Raw genomic sequence first — 17,869 nt, forward strand, 5'->3', positions numbered from 1 at the left:
GGTTACATGCATCTTCTGTAAGATACTTTCGAACATGAGATATGTTTCTCAGATGGAGGTTTGCTGTCTGGCATACTCTACTGACATGATCTGTCATCGACAGTATCTGGTCAAAATGAACATCTAGATTTTGTACAGTGTGTGATACATTGACAGTAGTGTTTCCAAGCTGAATGCTTGTATCTCCCGTAGGGCGTAGTCTACTAGATGAGAAAACAATGCTTTGAGTTTTGTCCTCATTTAACTTCAACATATTACTCGCCATCCAGTGCCTTAACTCATGGATACATTCCTCCAGTTTGATCTGGGCTTCGTTTAGACTGGCAGGATTGCGTGGATCGAAAGTACAGTAAATTTGTGTATCGTCAGCGTACAGATGATATCGTAGGCCATGCCGTCTGATGATATCCGCGACAGGTCTGATGTACATTGTGAAGAGTTGAGGCCCAAGCACCGAGCCCTAAGGGACTCCATATTCTACAGTATGAGGCTCAGAGAACTTTCCCCTAGTGACGACACGTAGAGAGCGTACGGTAAGGTACGATGTAAACCATTGTAGAGCTGTGTCTCTGATCCCATAATCAGACTGAAGTCTTGCCAACAGGATCGAATGATCTAGGGTGTCGAATGCGGCACTTAGGTCAAGCAGCACAAGTATGACTGCCTTCTTGTGATCAATCTCTTGCAGAATATCTTGCTTCATGCGAAGTAATGCCGTCTCAGTGCTGTGGAAGGCCTTGTAAGCTGACTGGAAGTCCTCATGCAAATTGCAATCACGTAAGTAAGATGTCAATCTAGAAGATACCACATGCTCGGTTACTTTTGACATGAAAGCGATGTTTGATACTGGCCGGTAGTTTTCCATGACTTTCCAACATGGATATGCAGAATACTAGTATGGTTTTAGCCTTACATCTTAAACCCCGGTCACAAAGCGCTTTATGGCTTAATCACGGCCAAAACACGTCAAAAAGTGGTCTCCCGTGAAGCAGACGATGTTGTTCGCGTTGATGTCGAGTTTAAGACGAGCTACGGTTGATTTATAGACGTGGCAGGACGCGGGGGAAAATCTGAACGGCGTTGGACGCGGTAAAAAGTTTTGAACTGCTCAAAATTTTATTCCGCTGACAACCACAGGCGGCACACGTGGTAAAGACGTGTAACACACATGAAACACACGTGATAATCCGTGTTCCGGCAGTGATTAAAACTTGGGGAGACGCGGTAAAGACGCGAAAGTTTAGCGGTCTGTCACGGGCAGAGCAAGGTCATCTGACGTGTGTTACGCGTTGGTATCAAGGGAAATAGCGTGTGTTTAGCGGCTTATCGCTGACAAATGGATTTTTCCGCGTACACACACGTGGCTGGACGTGGTTAGCCATGCTTAGGCAGTGCTTCAGCAGTGGAACAGCCGCCAACGGCCATACCCCGTACAAAGCATGGCCAAACCAAAATTAACCAAACAAGGAAAAGTAGAAATTACGCGGTGCGTAATATATGTCCCCGCCGGAAGTAGCATTATGTAGCAACATGTACAATATAGGTCAAAAATCAAGGTCAAAGAAGTCAAAGGTCAAAATTCTGTGTACAAGTTTTAAAGCCCTCACATAGTGCCATCACATAAAGCAAACGGAATCGAAATCGGGTTAGAAATGGCGAAGGAGTAGCATTTTGTAGCAAAATGTACAATACAGGTCAAACATCAAGGTCAAAGGTCAAAGAAGTCAAAGGTCAAAATTCTGTATAGAAGTTTTGAAGCCCTCACCTAGAGCCATCACATAAAGCAAACGGAATCGAAATCGGGTTAGAAATGGCAAAGGAGTAGCATTTTGTAGCCAATGTACAATATAGGTCAAAAATCAAGGTCAAAGGTCAAAGAAGTCAAAGGTCAAAATTCTGTGTAGAAGTTTGGAAGCCCTCACCTAGAGCCATCACATAAAGCAAACGGAATCGAAATCGGGTTAGAAATGGCGAAGGAGTAGCATTTTGTAGCAAAATGTACAATAAAGGTCAAAAATCAAGGTCAAAGGTCAAAGAAGTCAAAATTCTGTGAAGAAGTTTGGAAGCCCTCACCTAGTGCCATCACATAAAGCAAACAGAATCGAAATCGGGTTAGAAATGGCGAAGGAGTAGCATTTTGTAGCAAAATGTACAATATAGGTCAAAGGTCAAGGTCAAAGGTCACAACTGAAATTCTGTGTAGAAGTTTCAAAGCTCCCATGTAGTGCTATCATATAAAGCAAACAAATCAAAATTGGCTCATAAATGAAAGAGAAGTAGCAAATTGAACATTTTGATCACACACGGACGCACAGACACACACACGTACGGAGCCCGTTTCATAGTCCCCTGCTCGAACTCGTTCGGCGGGGACAAAAATTACCACTTACGACCATGTCCACCAGATTTTCATAACTTTTTGTACGTGATTTGGACGTGGAGTGCTGTCTGACCGGGGCTTTAGCATTTTAGAACACACCAGTTAGAACCTAATGTGAAATTGCATTATTAGTTAAGTCATCCATTCAATTAAAAGGGTAAAATGTGTATATAACATTAAAGAACCGGCAACGAGGTAAACTACAAATCGAATCCTACAATGAGACAATTTTATGAAGATATATTTGAAAAGATTACAACTTAATTTACTTTCATTGACTTGGAATGGTTCTATTGACAAACAATTTAATTGCGCTCATTAGACGATTGTGATACGCTCTACAACCATGGCGACCTCGCTACGGAAGTTTTGGACATGTTCAAAACTTCCGTAGCGAGGTCGCCGACCATGGCGATAGTGGCGACCCTTCGCGCTTCTGAACCGCTCAAGACGCGATGGAGAAGATTTAAAGCGATCAAGCCACGATCTGCCGCGCTTTGTAGATTTTTGATGATCGTAGCGGAATCGCTTTCTAGTGAGATGGGGTGTAAGTAATTTTCAAAGTATGGAGAAAAAATGTTACTGCAGTATTAAATAGTAAAATTTTAGCATTTTAACCTGGCCTTTGTCCCTTGACCTTTGACCCTATGAGCCTACAGTTCCCAAGAGAATCACTGTCAGGTAGAACATGCATAGATAATTACTAAGTTTCATGATGATACCTCGAGTCACTTTTCAAGATATGGTGGAAGAAGTGAAATTCAGCACTTTCACTGACCTTTTGACCTTTGACCTTTTGGTAAGAAACTTCCAAGAGAATCTCTATTGGATAAGACATGTATATACTCTGTTTCAAGAAAAATTATGTAGGCATTGCATAAATAAAAGAGAAATATTGAAATTTTAAGGAGTTGACCTTGACCACCTGACTTTTGACCCGTGCCCCCAAATTCCCTACATAATCACTGCCAGACAGTACGCATATGTACTAAGTTCCATGAAGATACCTTGAACCATTTGTGAGACATAGAGAAAAAAGTGAAATTTTAATATTTTCACTTGACCTTTGACCTCATGACCCCAAACTCTCTCTGAAGAATCCTCTTTTAGCAGTACACATATACACTAAGTTTCAAGAAAATACCTTCAGGCATTGCGTAGATATGGGGGAAATAGTGAAATTTTGAGTGCGCTCATTAGACGATTGTGATACGCTCTACAACCATTTTTGAGTATTTGACCTTGACCTTGAGCATAAGCTCCACTCAAACATATAAAAGCCAAGTTTCATTAGGATACCTCAAACAGTTTTTTAGTTATGCTGTCCACAAAAATTGATTACAGATGGACGGAAGGACGGACGAAAGGACGGACAACCTGAAAACATAATGCCTCTGGCGACACTTCATGGCGGAGGCATAAAAATGGTTCATTACTCTGAAGGTTTGATCTTCCTCAAGTTCTTTATTCCGAAAGTCCATAATTTTGAAAGTGGAATTAAGGTTATTATTTTGAAAGTTCATTAATTGGAAAATAAAATAGGTCAGATATTCTGGAAGTTCACTAATCCAAAAATATATGATGTGTAATTCTGAAGGTTTTTAAGTACACTCACCCTGCTTTTTACGAAACTCAACAAACCGTCTTTCATATTTAGATCAATGAAACTTTTTAATATCAAACCTTATTTTATTTTTGCAGTGATGAACCTTAGGAATAATGAACCTTCATCACAAACCTTCAGGGTTGTGACACAAATGTTTACAATGATGAACTTTACTCATTTACAAATCAATGAATATAGGCATATATATACATAATTTTTGTATTTCATAATTACAGACCATATTTTACTTTCACTTGCATTTTAATTTTGCAAATCTTGGCTCTCGTGAAATTTGCAAAATTAAAATGCAAACATTCCTCGTCTTACAGTACACTTGTACATTTCTTTTGTTTTTCACTGTCAATGGTGGTTGGGAATGACTTTGTTGCAACAAAAATTTCACTACAATCATGTTCACGGGGAGCAGATTTTTTTTTTTGTTGCCATAAACTATTGATAAATTAGGAACCTTAATTTTTACTTCATTAAAACGAACTTTCACAAGAACCATGTTTGTTGTAACAGGAGTGCATGGTATCTACAATTGTGTGTGTGTGTGTATATATATATATATATATACATATATGTCTGATGAAAACCAGTAATAAGAAAGTTGAAAAGGAAAGGAAAAATATGGCAATGTATGATGTGGCATTCAAGGAAAATTTTGAGCAAAGATAATATGTGTGACACACACAACATTTGGGTGGAAATTTATTTGTTTGTTTTCATTTTACAAGTCCTTAAGTCGGGTATGCCTTATAGATGAGTGCCCCATACAGGTATACACAGAACTTACGGTACACGGCAGATAGAAATGCATGTTACTATAAAAAATTCATACAACTCAAAACATAAATGTGGAAATACCTACTTAAAGGCATTATTTACCATCTGCAGATGAAAAAAAAAATAGTTCTAAAAAGTGAGTTTGGGGTAGGAACAACCAATGTAAAAATTTTTATCAGTATAATCAATGTTAAGAATTGTGAAATAATAACATTGTTTCTAGAATAATTCTTTTACAGTTATGGTTTAGTGAGAAAAACAGTGATATCTCCTTATATTTTAGGGTACATAGCAAAATTTTGTAAGGTAGGACATATGCATCAAATGCGATAACTCACACTTTTTTAAATCACTGCTCCCAATGGTAAACAATACCTTAAAGTAGAATCAATGCCAGTTATATGACCTCCAAGCGCTGCCCTTTCATCTGATGTCATTAATGTAGTTTCAGCGGCTCACCTTCTTTTAAACTGCCAACTCCCACAGCTTGTGATGTGTGCAGTGTTAGTCTTGTTGTACTGTCTTCAATGTATGCCATGCTGGGCATGGGATAAAAGTTTCCCTGTAGTGGCACTTTATCTAAAGTTTTCCTCTTCTGCATCTGTTTTAACAAATAAAACAAGAATCATACGAAACCTGATTATTTTTTTCTCATGTATGATTTCAAAGAATAACAGATTAAGTTACATTTAAGATAGAAGCACAGTGAAGCTAAAAAAGTGATAGTAAATTCTACAGACATTACTTGCAATAAAATGTATACATTTAAATCAAACAGGATGAAATGCTCAACACAAGAATATCATATGCTTGCTTGTCTTGACACTGATAGACATTTGATTCTGCATGTACATGTACACTGTATACCATCACCTTTAAAATATGACATAGAGCAAAATTAATGCTCACCAAAGTGCACATGGACTTATATATCACATTAAAAAAAATGAAACCATGAAATGTTCATACCAGTGCAGTTTAAAGTTAGTCTGAAAAGGAGAAGAGTTTTCCTAGCACAATAATTGGATGAAAAATAAGTTATGACATTTTAAATTTGTGCTAATTTTTCGGCAAATAATTCTTGAACAGACAATATAAATATGCAAACAGTGAAGTGATGATGTCATCCCATATGGCTTGCATGTACAATTTTGAAATTTTCCATTTTGAAATTTTCCAGTTTTTAATCCAAACACAATTATGCTCCTGTCTCATATCCTGATATATCTAAATGATTATTACTCTGAAGTTATTCAACCAGGAATAACATCATGTTTCACATTTCAATTATGATTATCCATAGGGACATATCTTATATACGAGAAGAATATCTCACCTTTGGCTTATCTCTTAATTCATGCTGTATCCTCCGGATGCAGCCGCCCATTGCCCGAAAATGAAAGGTAACATAGGTGGGAGACAACTAAAATCGACCCCAAAATAAAAAAGGACTGCAATCGAGACTAACATGCCCCCGAACCTCAGCCCCATCAACCCCCAACACTTCCTCCCATAACCGGAAACAGCGAGAAAGGTAAACCAACCACCACAAAAAAAAAAAAGGGGGGGGGGGGGGAGGAGGGAGGGAAGCTCAAAAGGTGAGGTATTCCTCTCGTATATAAGATATATCCCTACGGATAATCATAATACACCACTACGAATATCTCACCTTTTGCTTATCTCTTAACTCATGCTGACTGGCACTGATACCAGTTTAACTCAAAGGGAGGCTTGGAAATGAAAGAACGAAGCGCGCTAGTGCGAGGACATCCGGGGATCGGAGTCGGGAACTGAGGTGGCTTTAGCGGACATTAGAAGGGTTGTTTTGCCAAAGAAAGCTTCCTTGGTTACCACATCCTTAAGATAGCAGGAGATGAAGGAGTTTGGGTTTGACCAATAGGCTGCTTTTTGGATCTCCTATACACCTGCACCATTAAAGAGCACCCATGTAGAGCTGAGAGCTCTCATGTCATGGGCTCGAATTGAGTCCGTAAAGATGGTCGCTGAGCCAGCCATCTTGATGCAGTCAACTAACCAACTGGAGATGGTAGGTAGTCTTAAACAGCACAAAACAGAGCCACGGTCGCGACAAACAACGAGGACGAAGCCTGTATGAGCTCCGTCTTTTCCAAGTACCATTTTAGCATTCGCACAGGACACCAAGTCTTGTCCTCCTCAATGAGGAGAGCGAGGAACATCTCCACCAGTTCCGAGGACTCGGTCTGATTTTTAGCGAGAAAGCCTAGCCTGGGGATCAGCCTTACCCCTGCACGTTCCCAGCAAATATGTCCGTGATCGAGGCATAAAGCACGCAGAAAGCTCACTCTATGGCCAGAAGCAATGGCAACCAGGAACACTGTCTTCAACGCCTCCGCTCAATGTACCATAAGGCTTCTCTGTGCAGCAGCACAGAGAGGAGACAGGGGAGCTCCGAACTAAACGAGTCCCTTGTGGAGCCAGTGTGTTAACAAAGGAGCGCCATGTGTTGCACTGGTGGGGTAAAAAAAAAAATTGATCAGGGAACTTTTGGTCCCCGAAAAAGCACTTTCTGACTTTGGACAAGTCCCCAAAACCTAACAAAGACGTGGGCACAAATCATGAATAATAAAGGCAAAGATACCTCTCACCCCAGGATCAAGAAGAAAGGTTCAAATTCACAAGAATTTGGGAGCGTTCAAGAAGAGCACAGGGCGACTATGGCGATGGAAGAAAGAGGAAGTGTTGGGGGTTGATGGGGCTGAGGTTAGGGGGCATGCTATTCTCACTCGCAGTCCTTTTTTATTTTGGGGTCAATTTTAGTTGTCTCCCACCTATGTTTCCTTTCATTTTCGGGCAATAGGCGGCTGCATCTGGAGGACACAGCACAAATTAAGAGATAAGCAAAAGGTGAGATATTCCTAGTAGTATATAAGCAAACACACCAAATTCTATCGCTATGAAGAATCCACCAGCCTTCTCACCTGGAAACCATTTAGGTCTGTGTAAAATACTCGATCCTTATTTTGAATAGTTGTTCGTATTCTCATGACAAGCTCTCTATTCTGGAAATTCCTGATGTCAAAGATGTTTCTGATTGATAGTGCTGTACCATCAATACCTGGTAAGAAAGCAAAACAAAACAGACTAGAATTGCTATGGCAACTGGTATGTTGCATGGTTTTCCTAATAGGTCTATAGTACAATGTCTTGACAATGTGTGATGAAAATTTCACATAGCTGGCAAAATATTAAAATGGCATGTTTGTCACAAATGTGTTGAATGTTCACTTTCCTGGAACTATATTCATTTGGATCAACGGGTATAAAGAGTGCAGGTACTTATGACCCTTTTATAAATCAATACATTGAGTAATTTTAAAGGTATGGACAAAAGTGTAATTTCAGTATTAAATAATAAAATTTTAGCATTTAAACCTGGCCTTTGACCCTAGAATTCCCATGAGAATCACTGTCAGGCAGAACATGCATAAATATGTACTAAGTTTCATGATGATACCTTGAGTCACTTTTGAGATATGGAGGAAGAAGTGAAATTAACCACTTTCACTTGACTTTTGACCTCTTGGCAAGAAACTTCCCAGAGAATCTCTATTAGGTACTATATGTATATACTAAGTTTCAAGAAAAATCCTGCAGGCATGGCATAGATATGAGGGAAATAGTGAAACTTTTAGGGGTTTACCTTGATCTTTGACCCCTGACCTATGACTAATGACCTCCAAATCCCTAGATAATAACTGCCAGTTAGTACATGCATATGTACTAAGTTCCAGGAAGATACTTTGAATGATTTCCAAGTTATGGAGAAAAAGTGAAATTTTAACACTTTCACTTGACCTTTGACCCATGACCCAAATCTCTTTCTAAATCTTAATTTGGTGGTACATGCATACATTAAGTTTCAAGAAAATACCTTCAGGTATTGCATAGATATTGGGAAATAGAGAAATTTTGAGCATTTGACCTTGACCTTTTGACTTTGAGCAATTGCACCCAAAAGCTTGATAGGCACAACTTCGCCCACTCATAAATATACATGCCAAGTTTCATTAGGTTTAATACCTCAAAACACTTTTTTTTTTAGTTACGCTGTCCACAAAATTGATCACAGACGGAAAGACGGACAACCCGAAAACATAATGCCTCCTGCAACACTTTGTGGTGGAGGCATGCAAATACAGTAGCAGCTTCATAGCATTTAAAACATCTGAAGGTCCAAAGATAACATCATTTATTTTAACGGGTGGAGCTCAAAGATAAATAAGTCACTTTCAAGTATTGATTAGTCAAATTATAGCCATAACAACACAGATGATACACTGAATCCTTTTTTTTTTTTGGACACCATCATGTAAATATCAATATTGCCCAAATGATACAAGAAAGGTATTTCACAAACGCAACATTTCTACATTATGACAGAGAGTAAATTCTTGACTTTGTCATGCCCTTGACCTCTCTCTTTTGGCATTTGTGCTTTTCAGAATAATGAACCTCATCTTTTCGAAACAGCAAACCTTGGGAATAATGAACATCAGCTTAAGCCAAGGAGACAGAGAGATAGAAAAAAAATAGGACAAAAGGAAATCTTGCAAGATGACTAGAAATCAAACTTTTGTTATACAAGGAACTTTATACATGAGCAGTTCATTGGCTATAATGATAAATGAGCGATACATGTGAAGGATGTGCTCATCACTCAGAGACATTGCATGCCTGACTGTGTACATTGCAATGGTGGAGCTTCACTGGCACACACAGCGTAGTGCTGTGTACATTGTACATTAGAAAACCTGGTGTGCAATATACTAATGATGCACAGGATAGAGTGCGTTAGTGTAGGCGTAGTGCACTCGAGGGTATTTACAATTGTGAAACATGCACGAGGCGAAGCCGAGTGCATGTTGCACTACATTGTAAATACCCGAGAGTGAGCTACGCCTACACTAACGCCACGAAATAATCCTGTGCATCATTTGTTTTATAAAATGGGTCGAAAATTCGAAAACTAACATCATTTTTCAGCGTTTTTCACGTACCTTTGTGGGTCAAGACGTCCGAAGATGTTCGTCCCAAACTTTTACGCACGTCGCACTCGCGGAAGTCCCGCACATACAGTACAGTGTGTATAAGTATAATGGGGGGTTGGGTTTCCGGACACCCGCATGAAAACTTACTTATTTTACATAGAATATGCACCCTTTACCTTAAAGACTTGATATAGACTCCTCATATAGGCCTACTAGACAACATACTCTGAAAACGGCGTGAGAATTAACCTGCTAAATCGTTGGATTTGCTCTTCAAAGTGACTCCATGTACGCGTCCGGTCCCATAACGCTTGGTCTACTGTACTGTACAAAGTGTACGTATAGTACAGTATACGTACGTACGCCACACATGTTATGCACAAGGGAAGACAGGCCGGCCGGCCGGCAGCCCGAACTAGAAGTTGTTTACAGGATTGACAGCGCGTACGCGTATGCATGCAATTCATCAAAGGAGCCGCCGCGCGCACAGACGATCGGCAATCTACCATAGGATTACAGGCAGTGCAGTTGTACTGAAGTAAAGGAAGGAGGTGTGTCTCATTTCAGCGCTTCCTATTGGCTACATTCTTGAACCCATTTTATAATGTATTTTAGTATACTGCTATGCATATGTACAGAGGTGAAATCGTTAGGTTCACAGATATGATGCTCCTGTAGTTCTATGGCGATTCACGGGGCTTTAGATTGCAAATACACTATTTTCCATGGAGCTGCACAGGGATTTTGTGACTATTTCATATTTGTACCTTTAGTGACAACTACCGGTTGTCAGTTTTACATGTCCTCAAAACCTCAGAATTCTGACCAGTTCTGTTAAATCAGAATGCTTGGCAAGTATGAATTTCAAACTTCTGTAAAAGCTATAATTTTCGCGATGGTTCAATTTCTGTGAATTTCGCCGATCACTGTTGGGCCGAGAATGTGACAACACACAAAAATATTGCCACTTGATTCTGATTGCATTAAATTTATGGACAGCCTCCTCATTTACATCTTGACTTAGTCTACCTGTTACATGGTTGTTCTGTATCACTTTATATTTTATCTATCTCCATGGCTTGTTTATGAAGTTATAATGATGTTTAATCTCTGCTGAAAATAATCTTTTTTACCTTCAATGTTTATCTTCATAATTATCACAAATTATTGCAAAAACAAAAACAAAACACAAACAGCATTACCTCTGCCAAGGGAGGAGGTCGTATTTTCGTCGGCGTTTGTTTGTCCATGTGCAAAATGATACTCTAAAAGTTGTGACCGGATTTGATTACAACTTACAGAAAAGGTTGAAAATTACACAAGGAACAGATGATTAAATTTTTGGTTGTGATTCAGGAATTTTTATGGATTTTATGAAGGATTTTTGATAATTTGGCAGGTAGGGTCAATGAACTTGGGAGTTCATGCTGCACATATTTGAGGTTTGCATGCACACATGAGTGCGTGCTCTAGTAATACTATAGCAGTAAGAGTGAGGTGCAAGGGGTGGGGGCGCAGCTGGGTAAGAATTCTTTAACAAAAGGCTTCTACGTTGGGAAAGTGGGCTATTTTATTGCATGCATATATGAGTGGAAATCACTAATATCTACGGAAGAACAAGATCAATGGTGAAAAAGAAAAACCTGCTTGGCGGAGGTCTGCGCTCTCAGAGTGCTTTTCTAGTTGTTTCTTTATTAATCGCTTGTGTCAAGAATGGATGAATCGCCAACAAAACATTCGGTTTGCATTGATTGACTGAGTTTGAATACATTGCATAGAGCTATGCATAATTCAACCAGAAATGTCGCTACAGCGACCGGTATACCTCAGACATAACGCATGGTTTTCCCTATATGTCTAGGATACGCTGCAAGTATGTCTTTACATTGTGTGATGACAGTTTCACAAAATTGGCAAAAAACTAAAATGACATGTTTGTCACAAATGTGTCGAGTGTTTGTTTTCCTTGAACTAGGTTTAATTGGATGAATGGCTTTATTATTTGGTGATTTGAGGATTTTACTTGACCATTGATCCTTTTATAAGGTTATGCATTGAGTAATCTCCAAGGTATAGTGAAAAAGTGTAGTTTCAGCATAAAATAGTAAAATTTTAGCATTCTAACCTGGCCTTTGACCTTTAACCCTAAAATGGCGGGGGGGGGGGGAGGTGTTGTTGATCAACCCCCCTCAACATTTTCCATGACCATTCCGCAGCGCGAAATTATTTGACCGCGCTGCTCGCTGACTTATTTCAAGTCTCGCACATCTTTTGACACCATTTTCGTGAAAATTGGGCATACCCTTGCAATGCTGTACGACCTTTTATACATGTAGCCTACATGCTTGTCAGACCAAAAATGGCTCAAAAACGTGATTTTGCGTACAAAGTCTGTATGCAAACGGAGTTTTCTCACCTAATTAAAAAGGGATATGATTATTTTCAATTTCATTGGCTGAAATCAATTGATTTTAGCATAATTTATGCTTGAATTATGTTGTCATAAATTTTGAAAACAAAATGACAAAAACAAAAGGTAAAAAACAAGGAAATACATAAGAAATTCATAAATCGTTGCAATACATGAATTAATTTTGATACCAGATTATTTTTTTAATACATTGTTTGGAATGCTTCAAAGAATGTTATCATCAAAAACTAGGATTCTAGGACTTTTATTTTCTGATTTACAGCAAAATGTATGATTTCATGCATATATTAGCATTATCAAATGAAACATAAGAATATAAAATTGTCAATTCGTTTCTATAGATTGGTAGATTACACAACAGGAAATGTGTGTGCCAATTTCTGAGGCGATTGTACGATCGACGGCCCAGATCTCGGGGGGGTTGATTATACACGTAAATGCCAAGTTTTATTAGGATATACCTCAAACGGTTTTTAGTTATGCTGTCCACAAAATTGATTACGGACGAAAGTATGGATTGACAACACAAAAACATAATGCCTCCTGTGACACTTTATGGTGGAAGCATAAAAAAAGATCCAACAGCGACCAAAATTCTACATAACAACAAATCCATCCACACTGTACATGCACACAAAGGCAACACTAGTCAGCGTGGACAAAACATAACACGAACAAAAAGACAAGAAAACGAAGCCCAATGTAAAGCAAACTAAAATGCAGCCCAGGGCGGGGGAAACTCAAAGCCAAGATTCTAGAACTACCATCCAACCCCTTAAACATCTTAACAGCTACACTTAAAACTCCAAGCCTCTTCCAGCAGATGTCCTATCCTCTTTGGTCAACCCCCAAATTCACAAACCATTAGTCCCTCTATGTCCTATCATCTCAACACAAGGTTCCCTTTGCTTCCAATTAGGCAAACATCTGTCACAATCTTAAAGCCAGTAGCAGGCATCACAGACCACCACATCCACAATTCCAAGCATTTCATTGACATTCTCTCTCACACTACCATCAATTCTAGACACTCTCATTAGCTTTGATGTAGAATCATGCTTCATCAGTGTTCCCCTCATGGATGCCTGCGACATCATCAAACATTGCCAGTAATACGCAGGGCTAGTGATCATGTCTTGGCCCGTTCAAAATACGACAGAGTATTGTTGCAAACAACATACTAATGGTGTAGAGTTAGAACTGCAATAAATGTACTGGAATTTATAGTGGAATGAAACGACGTATACTGCACGGGGAAGTAACTATGCGGCACTCGTTAGTGATTACAGCAACATTTATCATTAACAACAATATTACGATTCTTACAGTGAAAGGTAAATTATCGTAATACAACAGCATCATAAATACTGTTATCAACAATAATGTAATTCTATCTATTCTTGACAAAATTGAATAAAATTAATACGGGATAATCTTCAGGTATAATACTTTGTGGATAGATATATCAGATTATAAGTGCCCATGCATGTCCAGTCAAGTAATTTTCATTTGTATTCACGAATTCACATTTTACGTCGATATAGAACAATATTTCAATCAGTTGTAATAAAAACAATACGAGGCAAGAATTTCATTTATTGAAATTTTCGAGTAATATATACATGAGCATGACAATGAAAAACTCTTACGATCTCACGTTTGACCGAATTGCATGCTATAAACTGCTTACAAGATTAAAGGAAGTTAAATTTTGAACTGTGAAATTACTGTGAATACTACTTCGAGGATGTGGTGATCAACAGTAAATAACTGTTAGTCATTTCCTGACGGCGAAGTGCACTATTATGTCCATGTTACCTTCTACATCGAACTAGGAAGGTGGAAAAGATCCACCCCCCTGACCAAACCATTATACCAGCACAGCTCGGTCATGCATGCGCAGCTCAGCGATTCAACGCCGTTCCCCACCTTTTGATATCATCAAGCACAAAAGCTTCCAGCCGCAAGGAGTTAACAAATATCCGGGTCATTGTTAAAGACAACCTACGATGGGGCAGGGAGCACCTTGGCTTTTATGTCGAGAAACAGTTTGTATACCGTTTGTAATGAAATGCAAACATCAGGCTATACAAATCGGGGTTGGCCCCTACAAATGAATAGTTCTAATTAGTGACCCGACTGATGTGACTTCTCGGTATATGGTAAGAGCTTAATTTAAGAGAATACCTATAGTACTTGTTACTTATCTACGCGTTTTTTTATTCTTATAGCGTAAAGGCCGTGTCACACCTTTCCGGGCAAGCCTTGTGTGCGACTTGCAAAGAACAATTTTGACTACCCGGAGGTCCCCGTAGATGATCCGCACGTGACAGTACCTAGCACGTATCTCACCCGTAGTCGCCCTGAGGTGCGCACAAAATGTTTTTTACCCGCAACCATGTTTAGGCCCTGTCACACCTTCCCGGGCAATCTACTCGGGCTTGTTGAGTGTAGGGATTTTTCAGCATACGGGACAATTTCTGAGGCGGACAAGGATTTTGGCGAGTCAGTGTATGTGTCTTACATGCTGGACGTATTCTACTTAAATTCTACTTGCGAGTATACTGTGTGACCTTTGTACCAGTCGCGTGGGGGCTGACAACTCAGTGAAGGAATTCCTTTGAAGGAATGGCAGAATTCCCATAGAATGTCATTATCTTGGCTGCATACGGGACTGCGAAGTACCTGCGTGGGAGTTGCCTGCGAGGTGCTGCTGCTAAGGGCCTCCTACTGGCGTTCTGCGTGGACCTCTCTGGGCATCCCCGCGACCCGCCTGGAAAAAATTTTGGTCATGCTCAAAACTTGGCTGCGGTTAAATTGGACTTGCGTGCGCACCTCCGGGCAACTACAGGCGAGATATGCGCTAGGTACTGTCGGGTGTGGACCAACTGCGGAGAGCTCCGGGTAGCAAATTCATTTCCCCGCAAGTCAAGCTGCAAAACTTCCCAAGATGCGGTATGACAAGGCCTTGAGCATGCTCAAAACTTGTTCTGAGTGAGTCATGGGGGTTCGCTCACAGAGGTACACGCAGAACACCAGTATGAGACCCTTACCAGCAGCACCTCGCAGGCAACTTCAACGCAGGTACATCTCAGTACCTGTAAGTCGCTCGTAACAGAAAATGGATCGGTTTCAAAGCTCTCACGCAGGTCACACGGAATACACGCAAGTAGAAGATAAGTAGTACATGTCTAGTAAGTAAGAAACAGGTGCGAAACTCGCAAACATTCTTGTCCGCCCGCAGAAAATCCCTCCTCGCAACAAGCCCGGTTAGCTTGCCCGGAAAGGTGTGACACGGCCTTATAAGCAACATCTGGCGGAAACTCCATGTAACGATTGTATATATAATTACTGTATACATTTTTTTCGGGGGGGGGGGGGGGGGGAGGGGTGGGGTTAATCATACCCTCGTATGGGACAGTGTCCGAAGATGTAACAGGTATAGGCACTATATCCATGATATATTTACGTGTGCGGGAGGGGAAGAGCATGCAATCGAGGGACAGCTGGAGCATAATAGAGAGCACAGAGAGTTGGACAGAGCATCACGGGTGCATTTGTATTTTTAGATCTAATATTCAACACCGTTTTTGTGGAATTCATTATGTACACATTTTTTTTTAAACAGAAAATGTAAGAAAATTAATACTCTTGGACAGTGGGCATGGCTATAAAATCGTGATTTTCCTGTCACCTCGTGACCCCCGTGCACGTCTGTCACTGTGTAAGAACTTTAATGGATGATGATCGAAGGTGTGAGGAAAGTTTGCATTTACAGATCTGAATTTCAACGATCTGATTCACAATTTGGTACAATATTCTTATTTTAAAAAAAAACAAGAAAAAGATAATGTGTAGGCCTACTGATCGATAGGAACAATGAGAATGGCTACAACCACCTTCTGATGGACGTGTGCGTCTTTCACTGTAACCAACTTTATGTGAGTGAAGAGAAGTCGAATGTGTTGAGGAGGGGGTGTCCCCTCTCACACAGGGGAGCTTTTGCATTTTTTCAAATGAAATACAACAATCTGGTAGACACTTGGTGGAATATTTGAAGAATTTTCTACGTTTGATATTCTGAACAGGTTGGCAGGAAGCCTACAAGGTCTTCTAAAAAAAAATGCTACTTAACAAAATGAAAACATAAGAATATTAGGGGAATTTACACGCATACAAATTAGCGGGTTACAAAACTCGAGATTTGTAACCCGCTAGCAAACTTTTTCGCACGTACATTGTAAGAAAGACACAAGACACAATATTGGCGCGAACAGCATGCTGAACCCAAGAGAATTTGCTCTTACTTCTGCCCCGCGGTGACGTGTGAACGGTCGACCAAATAAACTGCGTCTTTTTTTTAATCCCATCATTTAAAACGAATGTACGCTCCACACCATTGTGAGGCACGAGAACAATAGTTTTATTGATTTATCGATTAGCAATTCGCATGTTACATCTGTTCTTATTAATGGTTAAAAAAAAAGAAACATTACTCAGTTGCCTCGGAATTCCCGAAATTATTGTCTGAGTAGAGCAAGTTTGAAGGTTCACGACGAACGAACGCACTCAGGCATGCATGCATCATGATTAACATGGAAGCACATGAGCCTACTCAATGGTCATTACATTTCAGACTTCGAAGAAAGAAATGACAGGAGAATACACACTCCGCCTAACAGTATACAAACATTCCTTAAGTGCCAAACATAACATAAACAAGACACACCGCAAGTTCATGAACTTTAGTCTCTGAGGGCCGTGGGAAAGGCAACGAATTAATTTTTGAGAAGTTATAGCCTCAAGTTAAGAATGTATTAAACTACAATGTATTGAACGAACGCAAACAGTATTCTCATTGTTTGTTTCCTCTCTCTCTCTCCCTCCCTCTCTCTCTCTTTGTGCTTGCCAAGAGAAACGAATACAGTCAACCTCGGATACCTCGTCGGATACCTCGTCGGATAAGCCGAATATCACTTACCTCGGGTGCAAAATGAAAGTCCCGATTGTTCCTATGGAGTTTCCGTGTATCAAAATTTGCGTAGCTCGAAGAAAATAACTCGAAGTTCGGTTGCCTCGAAGTGAAATCTAATGTCCCGATCTTAATGTAACTTATTGTTTTTCCCAGCATGTTGCTCGAATCGAAATTGCAACATCACTCAGCATCTCCGATTAATTAAGCGCGCGTGGACAGCGGAGACATGTCACAAATCTCTTCACACTCGACTGTAAATATTCTTAACCATCGCGCGCCCAAAGAAATACCCGGTAGGTCTACACAGCTGACAAGAAAAACCCCCAACACCTACCTACTACACACGTACACGATATGCACATAGCACCTGTGCCAATGGAGTGCTTACGTGAACACTACGCTCTTTTCTTTAACCACTGTGTTCTGATTTTTGATCGTGATACTGAGTAGTCATACCGTGCACGTACATTTCTTAACCGTCGTGGCGCAACTGCTTAGGTGTTGACAGTTATATCTTTGGCGTTAATCAAGGTCCACTGTTCTAACATCAATCTCCTGGGTCGTAGTGCCTATATTTAAACTTTTTTTTGGGCCTTTCACAAAGTTTGTTTCATTTATTCTTCCCCGAGAACGCAAGCACTGGATTTTTTTTTCCAGC

General features: G+C 40.0%; 1 protein-coding gene across 2 annotated transcripts in view; it reads right to left on the bottom strand.

The window, feature by feature from the left end:
• Positions 1–17,869, bottom strand: part of LOC139740100 (alpha-mannosidase 2x-like) — a 236,935-nt gene that overhangs the window by 78,796 nt on the left and 140,270 nt on the right. For both annotated transcript variants that reach the window (XM_071650686.1, XM_071650685.1), the window contains exons 18-19: positions 7,736–7,872; positions 5,235–5,376 (exon numbers count right to left, since the gene is read on the bottom strand). In XM_071650686.1, coding sequence (XP_071506787.1) covers positions 5,235–5,376; positions 7,736–7,872 — 279 coding nt within the window. The remainder of the gene's footprint in view (positions 1–5,234; positions 5,377–7,735; positions 7,873–17,869) is intronic.

Source organism: Diadema antillarum, unplaced genomic scaffold (assembly GCF_040938485.1).
Source record: "Diadema antillarum isolate AM-2024a unplaced genomic scaffold, OU_Dant_1.0 seq00000835_RagTag, whole genome shotgun sequence".
Lineage (NCBI taxonomy): Eukaryota > Metazoa > Echinodermata > Echinoidea > Diadematoida > Diadematidae > Diadema > Diadema antillarum.